This window comes from Penicillium argentinense (genome assembly GCF_028826775.1).
Source record: "Penicillium argentinense strain IBT 30761 chromosome Unknown utg000003l_segment0_segment0, whole genome shotgun sequence".
Lineage (NCBI taxonomy): Eukaryota > Fungi > Ascomycota > Eurotiomycetes > Eurotiales > Aspergillaceae > Penicillium > Penicillium argentinense.
Window position 1 is genome coordinate 1,097,911 of NW_026622662.1, and position 15,929 is coordinate 1,113,839.

General features: G+C 53.4%; 4 protein-coding genes across 4 annotated transcripts; 2 read left to right on the forward strand and 2 right to left on the reverse strand.

The window, feature by feature from the left end:
• Positions 1 to 100: 100 nt before the first annotated feature.
• On the forward strand, positions 101 to 6,219 carry sec16 (COPII coat assembly protein SEC16; the record flags this gene model as incomplete). Its single annotated transcript, XM_056615031.1, has 2 exons — positions 101 to 5,564; positions 5,627 to 6,219. The coding sequence occupies 2 exons, from the start codon at positions 101 to 103 to the stop codon at positions 6,217 to 6,219; spliced, it is 6,057 nt and encodes a 2,018-aa protein (XP_056478003.1).
• Positions 6,220 to 7,061: 842 nt separating this feature from the next.
• Positions 7,062 to 7,841, reverse strand: N7532_002538 (Hexokinase; the record flags this gene model as incomplete). Its single annotated transcript, XM_056615032.1, has 1 exon — positions 7,062 to 7,841. One exon carries the CDS (start codon positions 7,839 to 7,841, stop codon positions 7,062 to 7,064), a length of 780 nt encoding a protein of 259 aa, XP_056478004.1.
• A 461-nt stretch (positions 7,842 to 8,302) lies between these two features.
• On the reverse strand, positions 8,303 to 9,862 carry hxkB (putative hexokinase; the record flags this gene model as incomplete). The annotated part of the gene is made up of 3 exons (XM_056615033.1): positions 8,303 to 9,145; positions 9,205 to 9,615; positions 9,674 to 9,862. The coding sequence occupies 3 exons, from the start codon at positions 9,860 to 9,862 to the stop codon at positions 8,303 to 8,305; spliced, it is 1,443 nt and encodes a 480-aa protein (XP_056478005.1).
• Positions 9,863 to 10,855: 993 nt separating this feature from the next.
• Positions 10,856 to 14,983, forward strand: N7532_002540 (GAS2 domain protein; the record flags this gene model as incomplete). The annotated part of the gene is made up of 1 exon (XM_056615034.1): positions 10,856 to 14,983. One exon carries the CDS (start codon positions 10,856 to 10,858, stop codon positions 14,981 to 14,983), a length of 4,128 nt encoding a protein of 1,375 aa, XP_056478006.1.
• Between the last annotated feature and the right edge of the window lie 946 nt (positions 14,984 to 15,929).

Consider the following 15,929-nt stretch of genomic DNA (forward strand, 5'->3'; position numbering starts at 1 on the left):
TCTGTTTGTTGGGATTGTTGACTGGAACGTCACGGGAGACGTGTCAGGTTGCTCCCTCTGAACTCCCCGAGCACGTCGGCCTCGAAGCCATTCCCCAACAATGGCGCAAACAGCACCGCCACTCGACCAAGTGATGGATAGCTGGAATCCTGCCCTGCGACCAGAGGATCAAAGTCATGCGACTGTGACGACTTCATCTGATGGTGAGCTGGCGGATCCCTTAGCCGGAGGTAACGCCAAAGAACATCCTGCGCCCAATGTGAAGTCGCCTTTGAGTGACGACGATTTTTCCGCTTGGGATATGCCTCACGAGACAGGGCCTATTCAGTCTATTGATACAACTGTGGAAGCTTCAGCGTTAGATGCGCCACCGACTCAGGGTGCGGTTGGTACTGATAATGTACCGGACGTGACTGCTATCACAGACGCGGGTCTTGACGAGAAACCGGCTGATCCCGAGATTGCGGAGGCTCCTCAAGATCCGTTCTCACAGGGTGCTGAGCCGGCGCAACCGCCGGGTCCTCCGGTCGATGCAACTCTCATTACCGATGTCCAAGGAGTCGTGCCAGCAGCAACGTCAGACGACTCCGAGAACACACAGCAAGCGGCAGCCGAACAAACTGCGACTTCCGAACAAGTTTCCGAGTCTAGCGAACCTCAGCCGTCCGAGACGGTCGAGTCTGTCGAACCCGTCGAGCCCGTCGAAATAACTCCGCCGTCCACTGAAGCCCCAGCCGTGTCGGAACGCGCATCGAATGAACATGAAGCTGCGGTACCGGATCCCGTCACGCCTGCAGCTCCTTATGCAGATATCAGCACTGCTGAGCCCGTTGTAGCCTCCGAGGTTACATTTGAAGCACCTGGCGAGCCCGAGTTTACTTTGAACAATGCTGAAGGTGCGCAAGGAAAGACGGAAGGAGTACAGTCCTCTGGAGCTCCGTTTTTCACCAATGAATCCCAAGATGACCCGTCCGCGTCATTCTTCGATGATATTCAAGGCCTTCAAAACCAGACGGATCAAACGCCTGGTCCATGGGATGCCTTGGATGATAAGGATGGTGGAGCACAGCCGGTTTCCGACGTACCTGTACAGCCAACTGAAAATACGCAACCGGGACCGCAAACCGCCACGGATGAATCAAAAGCGGTCGATTCTGAGGATGCATGGGATAAAAACGTTGATGTCGACGTCGATTCTGATGGAGACGATTTCTTCAACCAACTCAAGACCCAAACAAAGCCCATTTTTGGCCCTCCGGAGACCGAGTCAAGGTTTGAAGAGGGTGTTCCCTTACTGGATGAGGCTACAACTCCTACTTCCCCTGAACGACCAAAGTCTCAGGAAGCTGCCGTTGCCGACCCTTTTGGCAATGATGAGGATGATGCAGAAGGATTCTTTAGCTCTGTTCAAGATACGGAGGCTAGCAACGAGCCCGCTTCTCTTCATATTATGCGCAAGAGCACCTCCCAAGTAATGGAATCTGTGGGATTCCACATTGATTCTCCCGCGAGTGATATTTCTGCGGCTGCCCAACTTGACAGTGTGCTGAATGCCGCATCTTCTGATGCCCTTGCGTCTCAAGGCCAACCAGAGGCTACAGAGCCTTCGGAAGAAGAACTCGCTGCCAGATGGGAAGCCGAGCTGAGCGACATTGGCGAAGATGACATGGCGGCGCGCTGGGAGGCAGCTTTGAGTGATGATGACGGCGATATGCTACTGGAAGAGGATGTTCAAGCACCCACTGCCGGACAACAGGTTGTCCCACAGGCTGGAGTTCCCCCTGCGGCCAACGCTGGTCCTACCGGCTTGAACAGTCCGTTTGAGACTCTTCAAAGTCAAGCTCGACCCCGTCCCATCCCCGGTGTTTATACCCCACACCAACCAACAACTGCGGATCTGGTTGGCGGACTTCCTCTGCCAGGGGCTCCTCCACAGGCCAACCAGGCTATGCAATCATACTTCTCCCAGCAACCGTCGAATCCGGTTGCGAACCGGGGAGAGAGCTTTACCGAGAAATCGAAGCAGGGTTATAAATCGCCGTATGACCTTCCTGAGGACTTGTCCCGTCCTCGACGCCCGGTAGCTACTCACAAGCCCGTGCCTCCGAGAGTCGAGAATATGCCGCCTCCTCCGAGTCAAAGTGTGCAGCAACCTGTTGGTCCTCCGCCAATGTCAGCTGCAGCACCAACTGTAGCTCCTCCATCTGCCGCGCCAGTGGCTCCGGCCCCGGCACCAAAGAACTTCTTCGAAGAGCTTCCTCCGCCGCCCCCCAAGTCTCGTCCTGCCAGCTCGGGGCGTTATACCCCGGGGCCTGCAGCAGCAGCACCACCACCGGCTGGATTGTCGCCCGCTCCGGCGCCACCTCCAAATTCGTATGCAGCTCCGCCTCCTGCAGCACCGACGAATGTAGCTCCAGTCCAGTCCTCGCTTCAACCTCCGGAACTTTTGGGCCCTTACGCTTCTTCGTTGGCTTCAAGTGCACCTGCTGGGCCCCCTGCTGCTTCCAGATATTCTCCGAAACCACCAGGCTCGAGCGGATCGGCAAAACCACCTTCAAGATACTCACCAGCACCGCCTGCTGCTGCCGCAGCTGCTGGCCGCAACCGCTACGCATCCCAACCATTGTCCGTGCCGGGCCAACAGACGTCATTGCCATTCCAGCCACGTACATCGAGCCCTTTGGCATACCATGAGAAGGTGTCATACCAGCCCGAGGAAAGCCAGCAACAGATGCCAGCGCCATCACTCCAACCATCTGTTAACTTTTCACCTCCTCGTCAGAGACCAAGCATTGATCAAGGGTCACCATATGCCCCGCAGCCGCCGAGCGGACCAGTAAGTGCGTTGACACCTGATGCTGCTAGCCCACCGGCCGTTCCACAGCAAGGTCCGCCGTACGCACCTCCGGAGTACATCAACGAGTTTGCCAAGCGTGTCGCACCAAGCCCTACTCATGCTGCCCCGCCGCCTGGTTCTACGTATACTCAAATGGGCCCCCCTCCAGTCCCAAGTATGGCTGGGCCAATCTCTCCCCAGGCTGCCGATCCACAATTCGCCACCCCTCGCAGGTCCCAGACGCAGTCTCCTGGTCAGCAGGTAACTAGCCCTCGCTATGTGCCATCTATTGAGCCTCCCCTTCCTCGTCCTGCTTCTGTTCACGGCTCTGGGTCGCCAACCAAAACTTCAAATCCTTATGCGCCCACGCAGCCTTCAGTATCTACTCGTGCCCGTGCTCTTTCTCAGCGTTTGGATTTCATTGCGCCCGTTGATGGCCAAGAACAAGACAGCCTCGAGAGATGGAAGGGCGCGCCAATTTTCAAATTCGGATTTGGTGGAGCAGTGGTTTCTTGCTTTCCTAAGCATATCCCGCGCTATTCTGTCGGCCAAACGGCTCCGATGATCAAGCCAACCCTTGGCGACCCCAAGTTCTCGCAACTCACTGAGTGGCTACCGCCTGCTGATACTATTGTTCAACACCCTGGGCCTCTGAAGACCAAGTCGAAGAAGAAGGATGTGATTGCGTGGCTTTCAAGCAAGATTGCGGCCTTTGAGAACGAGACGTCCCCCGATTTTGACTACTCGAACCCAGACTCGCAGAAGCGCCACGAGGAGAAGATTTTGCTCTGGAAGATCACCAAAATTTTGGTCGAAAACGACGGCGTTTTGGAAGGATCACCTGCTATTCAGCAGTCCCTTCGCCAGGCTATCTTCCCTAACTTGCCTGCGGCTGGTTCTGACGGCTCGTATGGTGGTACCTTTGCGACATCAGGCAGCCTCATGCCTTTGGGACAACCCCCACAGGGAGATGCTGCTGATCCTCGTTACATGGAGGAGTTGCGCAATGATTTGCTCATGGGCGAGCGGGAGAAGGCTGTTTGGAGTGCAGTCGACCGTCGTCTGTGGGGTCACGCCTTGATCGTTTCATCCACCATGGACAAGTCAGTTTGGAAGCAGGTCGTTCAAGAATTCATCCGTCGCGAAGTCAAATCGACAACCGCCAACGCCGAGTCGCTTGCAGCGCTTTACGAGATATTTGCTGGTAATGTCGATGAGAGTATTGATGAGCTCGTTCCCCCATCTGCACGGGCTGGCCACCATTTGATCAGCAAGGTGGATGGTCAGGGATCAGCAAAAAATGCCCTCGATGGCCTAGACAGCTGGAGAGATACTCTTGGATTGGTGCTCAGCAACCGAAGCTCCGAGGATCATCAGGCATTGCTCGCCCTTGGACGCTTGCTGGCATCATATGGCCGCATTGAGGCTGCCCATATCTGCTTCATGTTCTCCCGTGGCGCTGTCTTCGGAGGTGCTGACGATCCCCAAGCCAATATTGTGCTCCTGGGAGCAGATCACCACCGCTTCCTTTGCACTCTTCTCGATGAAGATGCCATTCTCCTGACTGAGGTTTACGAGTTCGCCACATCTGTTCTTGCAAACTCGCCTGTGGCCAACTTATCTTACCTGCTGGCCTTCAAGCTGCTGCATGCTAAGCACCTTGCCGATCGTGGTCGTAAGACCGAGGCACAGAACTACTGTGATAGTGTGGCAGCATCTCTGAAAGCCACCACACGGCCCTCGCCATATCACCACCAGTACTTGTTCATCGAGGTGGACGAACTCTCTGCACGTCTCCGTCAAACTACCACTGATGGTGGCTCGTCCTGGATTTCTAAACCGAGCATGGAAAAGGTTTCTGGATCGATGTGGGCTCGCTTCAACAGCTTTGTTGCTGGCGATGAAAGTGACGCCGCATCAACAGGATCCGGCAAGGCAGGCGAGACTGCAGACGTAGGTCCTTTCGCCAATGTCGCTGGAACCCCGACTGTCAGCCGATCTCCGTCTGTGTCAGACTTATATGGATCTTACCCTGGCGCAGGAGCCCAGCCAGTCCCTGCTGGTAGTGCATCCCGGTACATGCCGACTGCAAACCAGTACGCGCCAAATGCCTCTCCAGAGCAGTTCCGTGGGAGATCCTCAATGGACTCGCAGCGGTCCACTTCATTTGGAGGAGGTCTTTCTTATGGCCAACGTCGCAGCTCGCAAGATCAGCCATCTTCCCCGGCAGATACTCAGTCATTCCAGGGAGTACCGATGTATGGTTCTCCAGGGTCTACTGGATACCAGCCCACCCCTTCTCAATCGTCTTACGTGCCACTTGCACCGGTTGAGGAGACCTCGGCTACCCAGTCACCAGCGGATGTCGCCCCGCCTGCTCAATCCGCATTGAACGGTCTCTTCTACCAGCCTCCCGGACAGGACGCTTCGACAGCTGGACAGTCGCCTTACTACCAAGGCCCGCCTGGCATGCCGCAGGCAGAGAGCAATGGATACATGCCCCCTGCTTCCAGTGCCAATTCCTATGAGCCGCCTTCCTATGCTCCAGCCATCAACACTGAGCCTCAAGAAGTCGAGGAACCTACCGAAGAGCCGTCGTTGAAGCCTAAGAAATCCTTCATGGATGACGAAGGCGATGACGACCTTGCTGCCAAAGCTGCGGCTCTCCAGAAAGCCGAGAACGACCGTAAGGCGGACGAAGCGTTCAGGAAGGCTGCCGAGGAAGATGGTATGTTTATCCCACTTCATTATCTGAACATTCTCACAGACCGATCTAACATTATTATACAGCCAAGAAGGACGCCAAGCAACAACCAAAGAAGGGCTGGTTTGGAGGATGGTTTGGAGGTGGCAAGAAGGAGGCCGACAACCACTCAGGTGGCGGTCCCATCAAAGCCAAGCTGGGAGAAGAGAACTCGTTCTACTATGATAAGGAGCTCAAGAAGTGGGTCAACAAGAAAGACCCCGGCAGTGCCGAACCTGTTCGCGCCACGCCGCCTCCTCCGCGAGGCTCTGCGCCTCCCAGTCGGACAGCTAGCAACAGCAGCATGCCTCCGCCCCCTGTACCTCCTATGCCCGTAGGCTCGGGAAGCCGACCCCCGTCCTCATCTAGCGACATGCCGCCTTCGCTCTCGTCGAGTCCTGCCTTCTCCGGACTCGGTGTGCCTCCGCCAATGGGTAGCAGCTTGCCTCGATCTGTCTCTACCGGTGCGGCGGTGCCCACACCACCTGGCAGCTCATCTGGCCCACCTCCACCTCGGCCTTCGTCATCTTTGACTCATGCCAACTCGATCGATGACCTTCTCGGAGCCCCCACCGCACGCAAAGGCAACACTGTGCGCGGCAAGAAGAAGGGTCGTTACGTTGACGTGATGGCCAAGTAGTCCTTGAGTTTCTCTGCAGATAAATACTCTCCAGGCAGGACTTCAAATTCGGCTGGTAGATGCTCGATTTTCCTTTGTGTTTTTTCATTTGTCTTATTACGCCCTCATGTCTTTCTGCGTTTTTGATGCTTTTTCATCTTGAATTCCCCTGCACTTCCCAGTACCCTTTACCCTTTAATAGATTCCCTGTTGTCAAGATACATTCATCTACCCAGCATCTGCATGTGTTTCTGTCTGATGGACAGACACAACCCCCCCCCCCCCGGGGCCCCCATTCTTATGGCGTCTTCGCACTTCGAGCCAGCTTATCATTGCGAGGCCTTGCACATATATTGCCTTTTTGCTGTTCTTCGTTGCGATTCTTTTCGCCCGCGAAGCGAGGGAGACGATTTCTCCTTGCATCATGTATATCACCTTTTTCTCCCTTGCGGCTATACCGTGGTTCCGTGCTAGTGCTTTTTCTGGATCATTTTTACTTCCGCATGGCTTCTTTCCATGTCTATGTTTTAATAATGAATTCCGGTAATGTGGACTTCCGGTCTGGTTTCATTCGGTACGATTATTTCGTAACATTCGTAGATATACAGTAGAGTACTAGTTAGTGATATGGGTTATGCGACCAAGCGACATCATGTCGTGAATGAGTTGATATAATACTGGATAACACTTGGTTAGAATCGGTGCTCAACTTGGGGGGTCTGAGATTTCTTACTGTCAAGCATGATTCCTCCCCATTCCAGCTGCCCGGCAAGTAGACATACAGGACGAGCGCCGTCTCATTAATGAAGCCTGCGAGTGTTTCCTCATTAGTAAGCCCCAGTCGAACAGCCACGATCAATCTCTCAGACGGACTCACAAGCAACGACCTTTGGACTTAACCGTCCAACACTCAACACACGACTCCAATCCTTGCCATCGATCCTCACCTTCGCCCACCCAGACTCATCATCATCTCCAACCTCCCGCATCCGCTCACTCGGCAACTGCGAATACTGATCCTGTGTAATATGCGCCGGATCCAATGGCGGGTTAACCAGTTCATCCCAAACACTCGCAATCCTTAAATCATCTGTCGCAATCGATAGCCGCAACTTCCCATGCATATTCGCCGACAATTCCAGCTTGGGCGCCGCATTCGCAGAAAGCACATTCGCAGCCCCCGTAACATTTCCACTCTCCCGGAGGCTGACTCCAATACCCGCCTGCCGACCCTTCGGATCCGCAGACGCAAGTTTGGTAAATCGATCCGAAATACTCTTTAAATGCGACAGGCTGGGCAGGATAATGTGGACGTCTGGGTCTGGACAGTGCGGCTCATGCAGGCCCTCAACGACAGTCTCGTGCAGGATTTTGATTGGGATTTCCTGCGTGATGCGCGTTTCGCGCTCGCGAGCTCGTCTGTCGCCGACGACGTCTTGGTCTTGTCGGTAGGTTTCGCCGGTTGCCAGGGCCATGTTTCCTTCTGTCCAGTCCGAGGCGAGGATCGTTAATGCGAGAAGGGGGAGTTTGTCTTTCTTCGTGAGGCGGAGTTGGGCTTGAGTTGCGCCGAATGTGGAGCGGAGGGCGCGGTTGAGGTTACTGATGTTGATTTCGATGTTGATTGCTTCGGAGTTGGATTCCATTTCGTAGGTGTTTTCCTCGAAGATCGTGTCCTTGCTTGGTCAGTTGCCAGATATCTCTTGTCAAGAGTGATTGAGGACATACAACGGGGATTTGCGCCCATACTTGAGTCCCTTGGTCGGGGATGATGGTGAAGCGCACCACATCTTGCTCCAGGCGCATCCAACATAGCTTGCCGAGAGAGGACAGCGAGGCCGTCAATTCTGGCAGGGTGAGCTTGGTTCACTCAGTGAGGGGTATTTCACTTACTGGAGAAGGTCTTGGTGTTCTTTAATTGCGTGCGGAAGCGCATTCTGGTGGATTGCTGGGGTTGACGTGTGGAGAGATCGGCTTGGATGTCGGCTTAAGGTGTTTTGGCTTATCGTTATCAGCATTTTCCACTTTACGCGCCACGCGTCTGCCTGGAAGCTAGATCGAATGCCATTGTATCAAGCTTGCTAGAGCGTTCTACTTTTTGATGAATCTATCCAATCTGTTCTATACCAATCTGCCTGCCTTCCTTCAGCGCCAAAGCCGCCGCCAACGCCGCCCCGACACCTGAGCCATCTTCCGACGCGTTCAACGAGATCGGCCCAACCTCGTCGTGCGGCCAGTCAAAAATATCACGGAGACCCTGCATCGCTCGGTCCTTGAACCCGCTGTACTTGTTAAACACAAATCCATCCACGCCAACGTGGCACTTGTTGATCTTGTTCTTCTTGCAAATGGCCGCAATGCCACAGGCATAGAGACGCGCCGCTCGTGTCGCGATCAACCCGATCAAATACCGACATACCTTCATCTCATCGATGGACGGCGACAGGCTAAGCTCATTTTCGAACTCTTCGCGCATATCGTCAAGACCTTCCGAAATATCTAGCTCCGCGATCGAAAGAAATGTTGCATCGAGCGCGTTATTCTGTCGCAGGCGGGTAACGTCCTGCCCTTGAAATAACTGTCCTTCCCCGTGCATCTTGAGCATGATTAACCGTATCATCTCCCCGATGTACAGGCCCGACACCATTTTTTCATAGATTTGGGTCCCGGGTCGAAGTGATTCTTCGTCAATCTGTCGGTCGAAGGACGTGAGAGGCAGGATTTTGCAATCATTGTCGATCGCGCCGTATTCAGTGTTGATGATGACCTTCGCGTCTTCGGGCAGACCATATTCTTCCAGCTTCGGAATCAATCGACATTCTTCCATGTATGCCGCATTAGTACCGGTGCTAAAGATGCTGCCGACCTTGACGTGAGGGTCGCGATAATGCGAGGCGATGAGCGTTCCGGTCGTGTCGTTGAGGAGTGCGACGACTTGGACGGGAATTTTCTGCACAAAGAATCAGACAGGGACATCTTGTTGCCATATATCTTGATGGTGAAACTCACCTTCCTTGCTAATGCAGCTTCCAGTTGAGGTATAATGTCTTCCCCCTCAACACCCGAGACATTGAATTTCTTTGTCCAGCGCTGCAGGATTCCACTCCGAATGGTCTTTTGGTAGACCGGCCAGGAAAAGGTGAATGCCAGCGGCAACGGCTGGTCTTCCGGAGCCTCAATGAAATTTTCCTTCATAAACGCCTGCAGATGATCCGCAATGAAGTTCCACAACTGCTCCCCAGTCCCAGATTTTATTTCGGACGGTATTTTATACTTTCTCTGTGTTTGCTCGAAGTCTCTCTTGCGGGGGCAGAGACTCACATAGCACACGCGCAAATTCGTTCCGCCCATATCTATCGTGAGGTATCGACCTTCTTCGTGGCCGTTGGGAAAGTTCATGACCCAAGTCACGTTCATTGGCTGTCGTGAGAACCTGATGTCAAAACATGTTTCCACCGGCTTAGACGGGGATACTGACAACATTCCCTCCTTCCTTGGTAAGACCCTTCTCAAGCTCTTTAACAAAATCGTCTGTGATCTTCTTCAAAACGGTTGCATCCAGAAGAAACCAGTCCTCGTATTTTTTGAGATCGTAGGTGAGAAGTTCCCCCACGCCCTGGAGGATCTCGGGACGGTAGCGAAAACTCGACATAATTGCTTCAGACATTTCGACGTCGTTTTAGTGTTGTATATGCATGCACATACGCGATTGAATAAATGTAGCTACTAAGGCAGATTCTCCTCTCCGAAATCTCGGAATTGTTGTGCTCAGAGAGCTCAATTTGCCGCGACAACGCCACGATGACCACATCATGACAATGCTCGCTACGAAAATGAGCAGTATAATCACCGAAATTACTTACATGAAAGAGTAGTATGAGTAATCTCAATATCTCTACATTATTGCTATAATCTGCGCGACTATCGGGGTCTGCAGTGTGAGGCATCACATCGGTCACAAGTACCTCCGTTAGTTGCCTCGGTAGCGACGTGGAGATGGATGGTGTAGTATGATAGAAGCATGCAAGGAGATATGAATTTGAACAAATTGACAGACCAATATATCCATTATTTCCATCTGTCCCATCACTATTCCTTGCAATGCTTCCCTCGATGATAGCTATTATTCCAATATTTCCTTCTAGATAGCTTCTACTCTGGTATGACTAAGGCGTCGCTGGGTCGTTGATCGGCAGCTCCAGTCCCATCCGTGCCCCTTTTGGCTCCACCTCCAAAGAACCATCACTTATTCCCCGAGAGAGAAAAAAAAAAAACAAAGACCTTTGGTGTTTATTTTCTACAGAGCACCTGCAGAAGCTCGCTCTTTTTTGTGTGATCAGTCGCCATATAAAAACGACGGAGCTGGCCTGTCTCTGCGGTGTACATCTCCTTACCGCCGGGCCTCGTGTTTTTGCTGTTTGGCTGTTTTCGCGCGTCTGCAACTGACCAGCTGCAAACCTCCCTCGTGCGCGCAATTTTCTCCGGATCGTACCTCAGCATGCGGGCTCGTCAGTCCCTCCGTCCGCCTGCATTATCCCGACCTCCATCATTATTCCCATGCCATTCCGATCCGGCTGAAGCTCGCCTCGTCTCTCTGTGAAAGCCGAAGCCCACGCTGGAAGCTGACCAGGGCTGACCAGCCTGCCCTGTACCTTTCGGAATGGCAACTAGTCGAATCAGTCCTCTCCGTCCCTCGATTCGCCTCTCGCCGGCTCATTCCCGAGACAACTCCCGCTCCGCCTCCCCTGACAGACATCCAGAGTCGCTGTATCAAAAGATAGACCCCCTCCTGGCAAAACTGTCCCCCGAATCAACCCTCCACGCCCTGACCTCCACCGAAGCGGTTCCATCAAACGAAAAGTTCTCCCACGATGTGCTCTCCCAGAGCATCTCTCAGGTCTCGCCGGCCGAGCGTGCCCTGGGGATACGCGCCGCGGTAGCCGCCCAGAACTTGAATGTCTGGTATAAGGAGGTTCAAGCCTGGTCCTGGCCGAAACATGTCGATGCGAAGCAAGGAAAAGGATTTGTTCCCCCAGTCGACACCCAAGCTGGTGACAATGGCAACAGCTCGAGGCCCGATGCGTCGAATACGCCGGTTCAAGGGGCTACTAGTGACGTGGCGTACTATGGGTGTCTGCCGTCGGGCGTGGTGGAGCAATATGAGCAGAGGATAGAGGAAATCCGGGACGGAATGGACGATTTAAACGTGGAGGAACTGAAAGAGCACGTTTTGAGTGCCCACATTCCATCCCGTTCTCGCCCTTCCTCCTCCACAAGCACCGTGTCGGTACCCCCGCCGCTCAGCTATGTCCAGCTCAGTGACTTCACAGCCGTCGTGACTGCGACCATCCTACGCGCGTTGCCCTTTCTGTCGCGTCTCAATAGTCTTCTCACCACCTGGGATGTCCGTTTAGTTGTCCTTCGCCAGATTCCGGGCCTCCTCAGAGAACTCAAATTGACTCGAACCGCCCTTGAAGCCTCCTTTCACACGTTGCGAACTTCCGATCCCTCCGAAACTAGTCCGACCTTCCTCTCCAGCTCATACCTACGCGACGAACATGTCAAACTTGAATCTGCGGTTGTCGCTGTGGGCCGGCGGATGGACCGCGCCCTGGACGCGTTGGAGGGTCGACAGGATTCCTTGCCAGACAGCTGGATTGATGATCTCGAGGGAATCGAGTCGAATTTCGCGGCGTGGGTAGTTGAAGTTGAGCAATACAAGCTACGAACTGAGTGGCTTCGTACCAAGGAGCAGCCGAAGACGACAGAGGAATCCAAGGATGCTGAGCCCAAACCCAACACCACCACCGAGGAAGCGCCCGAGGAAACACAAATGCAGGAAACCCGGATCGTGGAGATAACCGAGCCGGAGATTCCAGATCATGCACAGATGGAGATCATTGAAGAAGAATCCAAGCATGAGATCGATATTCCAACAACTATCGAGCAACATGATTCGCAGACGGAGACCAGCGAGGAAGAAACCAAGTTTGAAACCAATACCCCAACAGATACCAACACAGGAAAACTGGACGAAGCCCAGCCCGCACAAGAGCCGGAACTGTCCTCTACTGAAAGTGATTCAATCCTGCCGACTTCCTCTGAACCCGACACGCCGCCTAGCCAGCATATCTCAGAAGGACCAATTGATCCATGCGTGAGCGAGGAATCCAAGGAACTGCCCCAGAGTGTGCCGACTGCTCGCATTGTCGAGGAAGCCCAGACTCCTACTCCAACTCAGGCTACCTTCCCTCCATTTCCATCGATCCAAGAGGTACAGGAGCTTTCGCCCACTCGACTTCCACTGCCAGCCACGCCGAGTATTGAGAATAAGGAGAACATCCCGCCTCCTGAGTTTGTACAGGAGCATGCTCCTCCATCCCGCGAGTCTTCAACAAAACCTACTGCTCTCGCAGAACGGCAGGTGGACGATGATCCGTTTGTCCAGAGACCTGCGTCTCCTAAGGTCACAAAGGTCGATGTTCCAGCAACTCCGCAGGTTTCTGTTTCTGTCGATCCTCCTTCCGAGGATATCTGTAAAGCAGATCCAGCTCCTTCGCAAGCTGTTGAGCCCGAGAGCGTTAACACCAGCAATGCTCAGCCGCCCGTTGGAGGCGTCAGCATGGATTGCGACTCGAAGCAGGCTGAACAATTGATTGCTCAACCTGTTTCAGTGCAATCATCGGAAATCATGGTGGCTCACACCCTCGAATTCGAATCAAAGGAAGATTCACCTGCTCCTACTGTGGTAGAAAAGTCTCCAGTAGATACCGCTCCAGTCGATTCACTCTCACAGCCGACAGAAACTTACGACCCAGTTCCACAATCGACAGAATCGATACAGAAACCTCTCCCACAACAGCAGCCTCATTACTCTGTCAAGGACAGCTTCAAGCCAACTGAATCTTGTCCGCCAAAACAGGCTCCTTCAAAAAAACCATTACAAAGTCCTATCAAGCTTGGCAAACTTCGGCCGGGAAAACTCAATCTTTCAAAGGATGCCCCGAAACCTCGCTATCGTCGACCATCCACCGGGTCTGTGGGCTCTCTGCCATCCAACAACTCCTCCCTCATCTCTAGCCCGAATGACCCTGGACCTCATACCGGTTCGTCGAAAGACGGGCCTCTCCTTACACCCCCTCTCTCGGACTTTCCTCAGCCACCTTCGCTCCCATCCCGTAGTGATCATGCTCTGCGAGAGGACCGTCTTCGCAGACTTGACCGACGCAAGGTCTCCCCTCGAACTGCCTTCCAAGAAAATCGCACAGTCAGCCTGCCCCTTGAGCGATTCATCAATGAAAAGATGGATCTTGAAATGGACAACGAGGAACCAACTCGAGATGCTACCAGCCGCATGTCATCGAAGAAGGCACCTACATCTCGGAAACCTCATCCCATTGGCAGCTCTGCACCCCCGCCAGTGCCGTCCCGGTCCTCGAGCCGACGCCCCGCCTTGACACGCGGGAAGTCTGCATCCGATTTGAAGGCCAGTGACCAGGCCTCTCAGAACGCGGAACGCAACGTGCGGGCTTCCTCGAAAAATGCCGCTCTTCGCTCCGTTCATAACCAGGGCCAGCCGAAGTCTGTCCGTCTACGCCAACGCCTTACAGCCCACCCCAGTCTTGAGAGCTTGGGTGTCAAGAGACAAGAGCTTGACTTCGTGGAAGAGGATGAATCGGAACTGACAGATCTTGGTTCGAGGGCTTCCTCGCCGAATAGGCAGCGGAGGAAGCCCAGGGATCGCCTTGACGAGAAGGTGAATTCTATTCTGAGCACACTGCCCGGTCGTATCAACCTCGTCGACCCGAACAACGAGGCTGATACGTCGTCCTCATCTTCATCCATGGACCGCAGAATGCGCGAGCGATACCTTTCAGAATCACCTCAGGGAGCTCCGTCCCGCAGCATGACGCCTGGCCCGTCCCTCACACTTATGCCTGCAGCGCGAAGGCGCTCACAGGTATTCAAGTCTGAGGACAGCTGCGTCAGACTCTACCACCTCCAACACGCTGGACAATCAGCACCCACGAAGCTCTTCGTCCGCACAGTCGGCGAAGAAGGTCAGCGAGTGATGGTGCGTGTCGGAGGTGGATGGGCTGACCTAGGTGAGTATCTGCGCGAATATGTCATCCATCACGGCCGTCGCAAGGTCTCCGAGTCTCCCCGCGTCGAGGTCCAGGGCCTTGCATCTCGCTCTTCGCCTGGCTCCATGCTCTCTCCTCCCGCACCAACCTACATGTCCTCCGGCCGTGCAACCCCATCCCGACCTCCCTCCGTCATGAGTGCCCGCCCCGCCTCGTCCCTGAACGTCCGCAAAGTTCGACGAAGCTCCAATGCTTCCGAGATAGCTGGCTCCAGCTCTCGATCCGTGACAACCGGTGCTTTGGCTTCATTTACTTCACCACCTTCTGCCTCCGGAGGCCGCCGTCTCTCCATGTCATCCAGCTATTCCTTCGGAGATTCCCATTCTCCTGGTCGTGCCAATTCCCTCGCACCAGACTCCCATTCTACTCCTCTCGGCCTTGCAGGTCCTAAGCCTCGCTCCCGACAGGTCTCTATGAGCCCTGAAGGCGAGGCGTGGGTGGAAGATGTCTTGCAACAAACGCGTCGCTCAGGCACTCTGAACCCCCCGCCTTTTCCGCTCAATGCAACCCAAGAAACTGACCATCATGATATAAGTGATACTGTTTCTGTTCACTCGCTGCCCAAGGTCCGGAGTGTCAGTGACATCGGCTCTATCGGAACGAACCGACGAGTTGTGCTGAAGGGGTTGAGCAGCCGCAAATAGCGCGCCCATCTCTTTTCCCATTTCTAGCCTCTTCAAGTGGGTTCTATATTTCCTCTTTATTCATTTCTCGGAGTCTGCATCTCAAAGATTGACATTATGCATCTCTGGTTTTATTTATCGCTTTTTTCTACCCATTTGGTTCGGGAAACATTGCATTATTTTGGTTTGCATCAGCGTGGCGAAATTGTGACTTTATTTGTTTTGATTCATTGCTTAGACTTTTGTTGTTTCGGACTTGGATTTTGCTTTTCTCGCTCGATATCCTGATACATGTTTGCCGTTGGCGTTGTATATATAGCCTTGCTTTGACTCGACACCCGCTCGAGTAGAGACTCTACACATAGAGAGAAATATTCTCTATACAGTTTTCTTCTTTTTTTGACGTAGAAGCTATGCTCGTATTTCTCCTAGTGTCTGATCCGGAAATTCCAGGTTTCAAAAATTGTTACAGCAAAATAGACCCCCCACCCTTTAGCGATGGAATTAGGACTTGATATTGCTGAAGTCTGGGCCTTTTTGACTCGGAATCAGCAACAAAAACGCGCACTAGAAACTCATGTGTCTCCTTTTGTTTGTCTAACTTCTCCATCAAGGTTCCGATCAAAATCAAGGCATATCCATCGGTATCACTTGTTGAACTTCGTGACGTCGTGAACGAACGGATTGCCCAACTCTTTGCCGACTTGTTGAGATTTCTAGGGAACGTTAAACGACCGTACTCGCAAGGTCCAGAAACTTGGTTCATGATATAAAACAGACCCTCGTGTCCCTCGAAGCTCCCACCTGTTGCAATGAATTTTCCATTTCGCGTGAATATATTCTCCGCCAATGAGGAGCCTTCCTCGGATTTTGTGTCGACTAGTGTGAAAAAATTGTCCAGGAGCTGGATTATTGTTGGGGCCACGACTGTTGGCCATTTGATTTTGTCGGTTGAGTAGCCCATCGG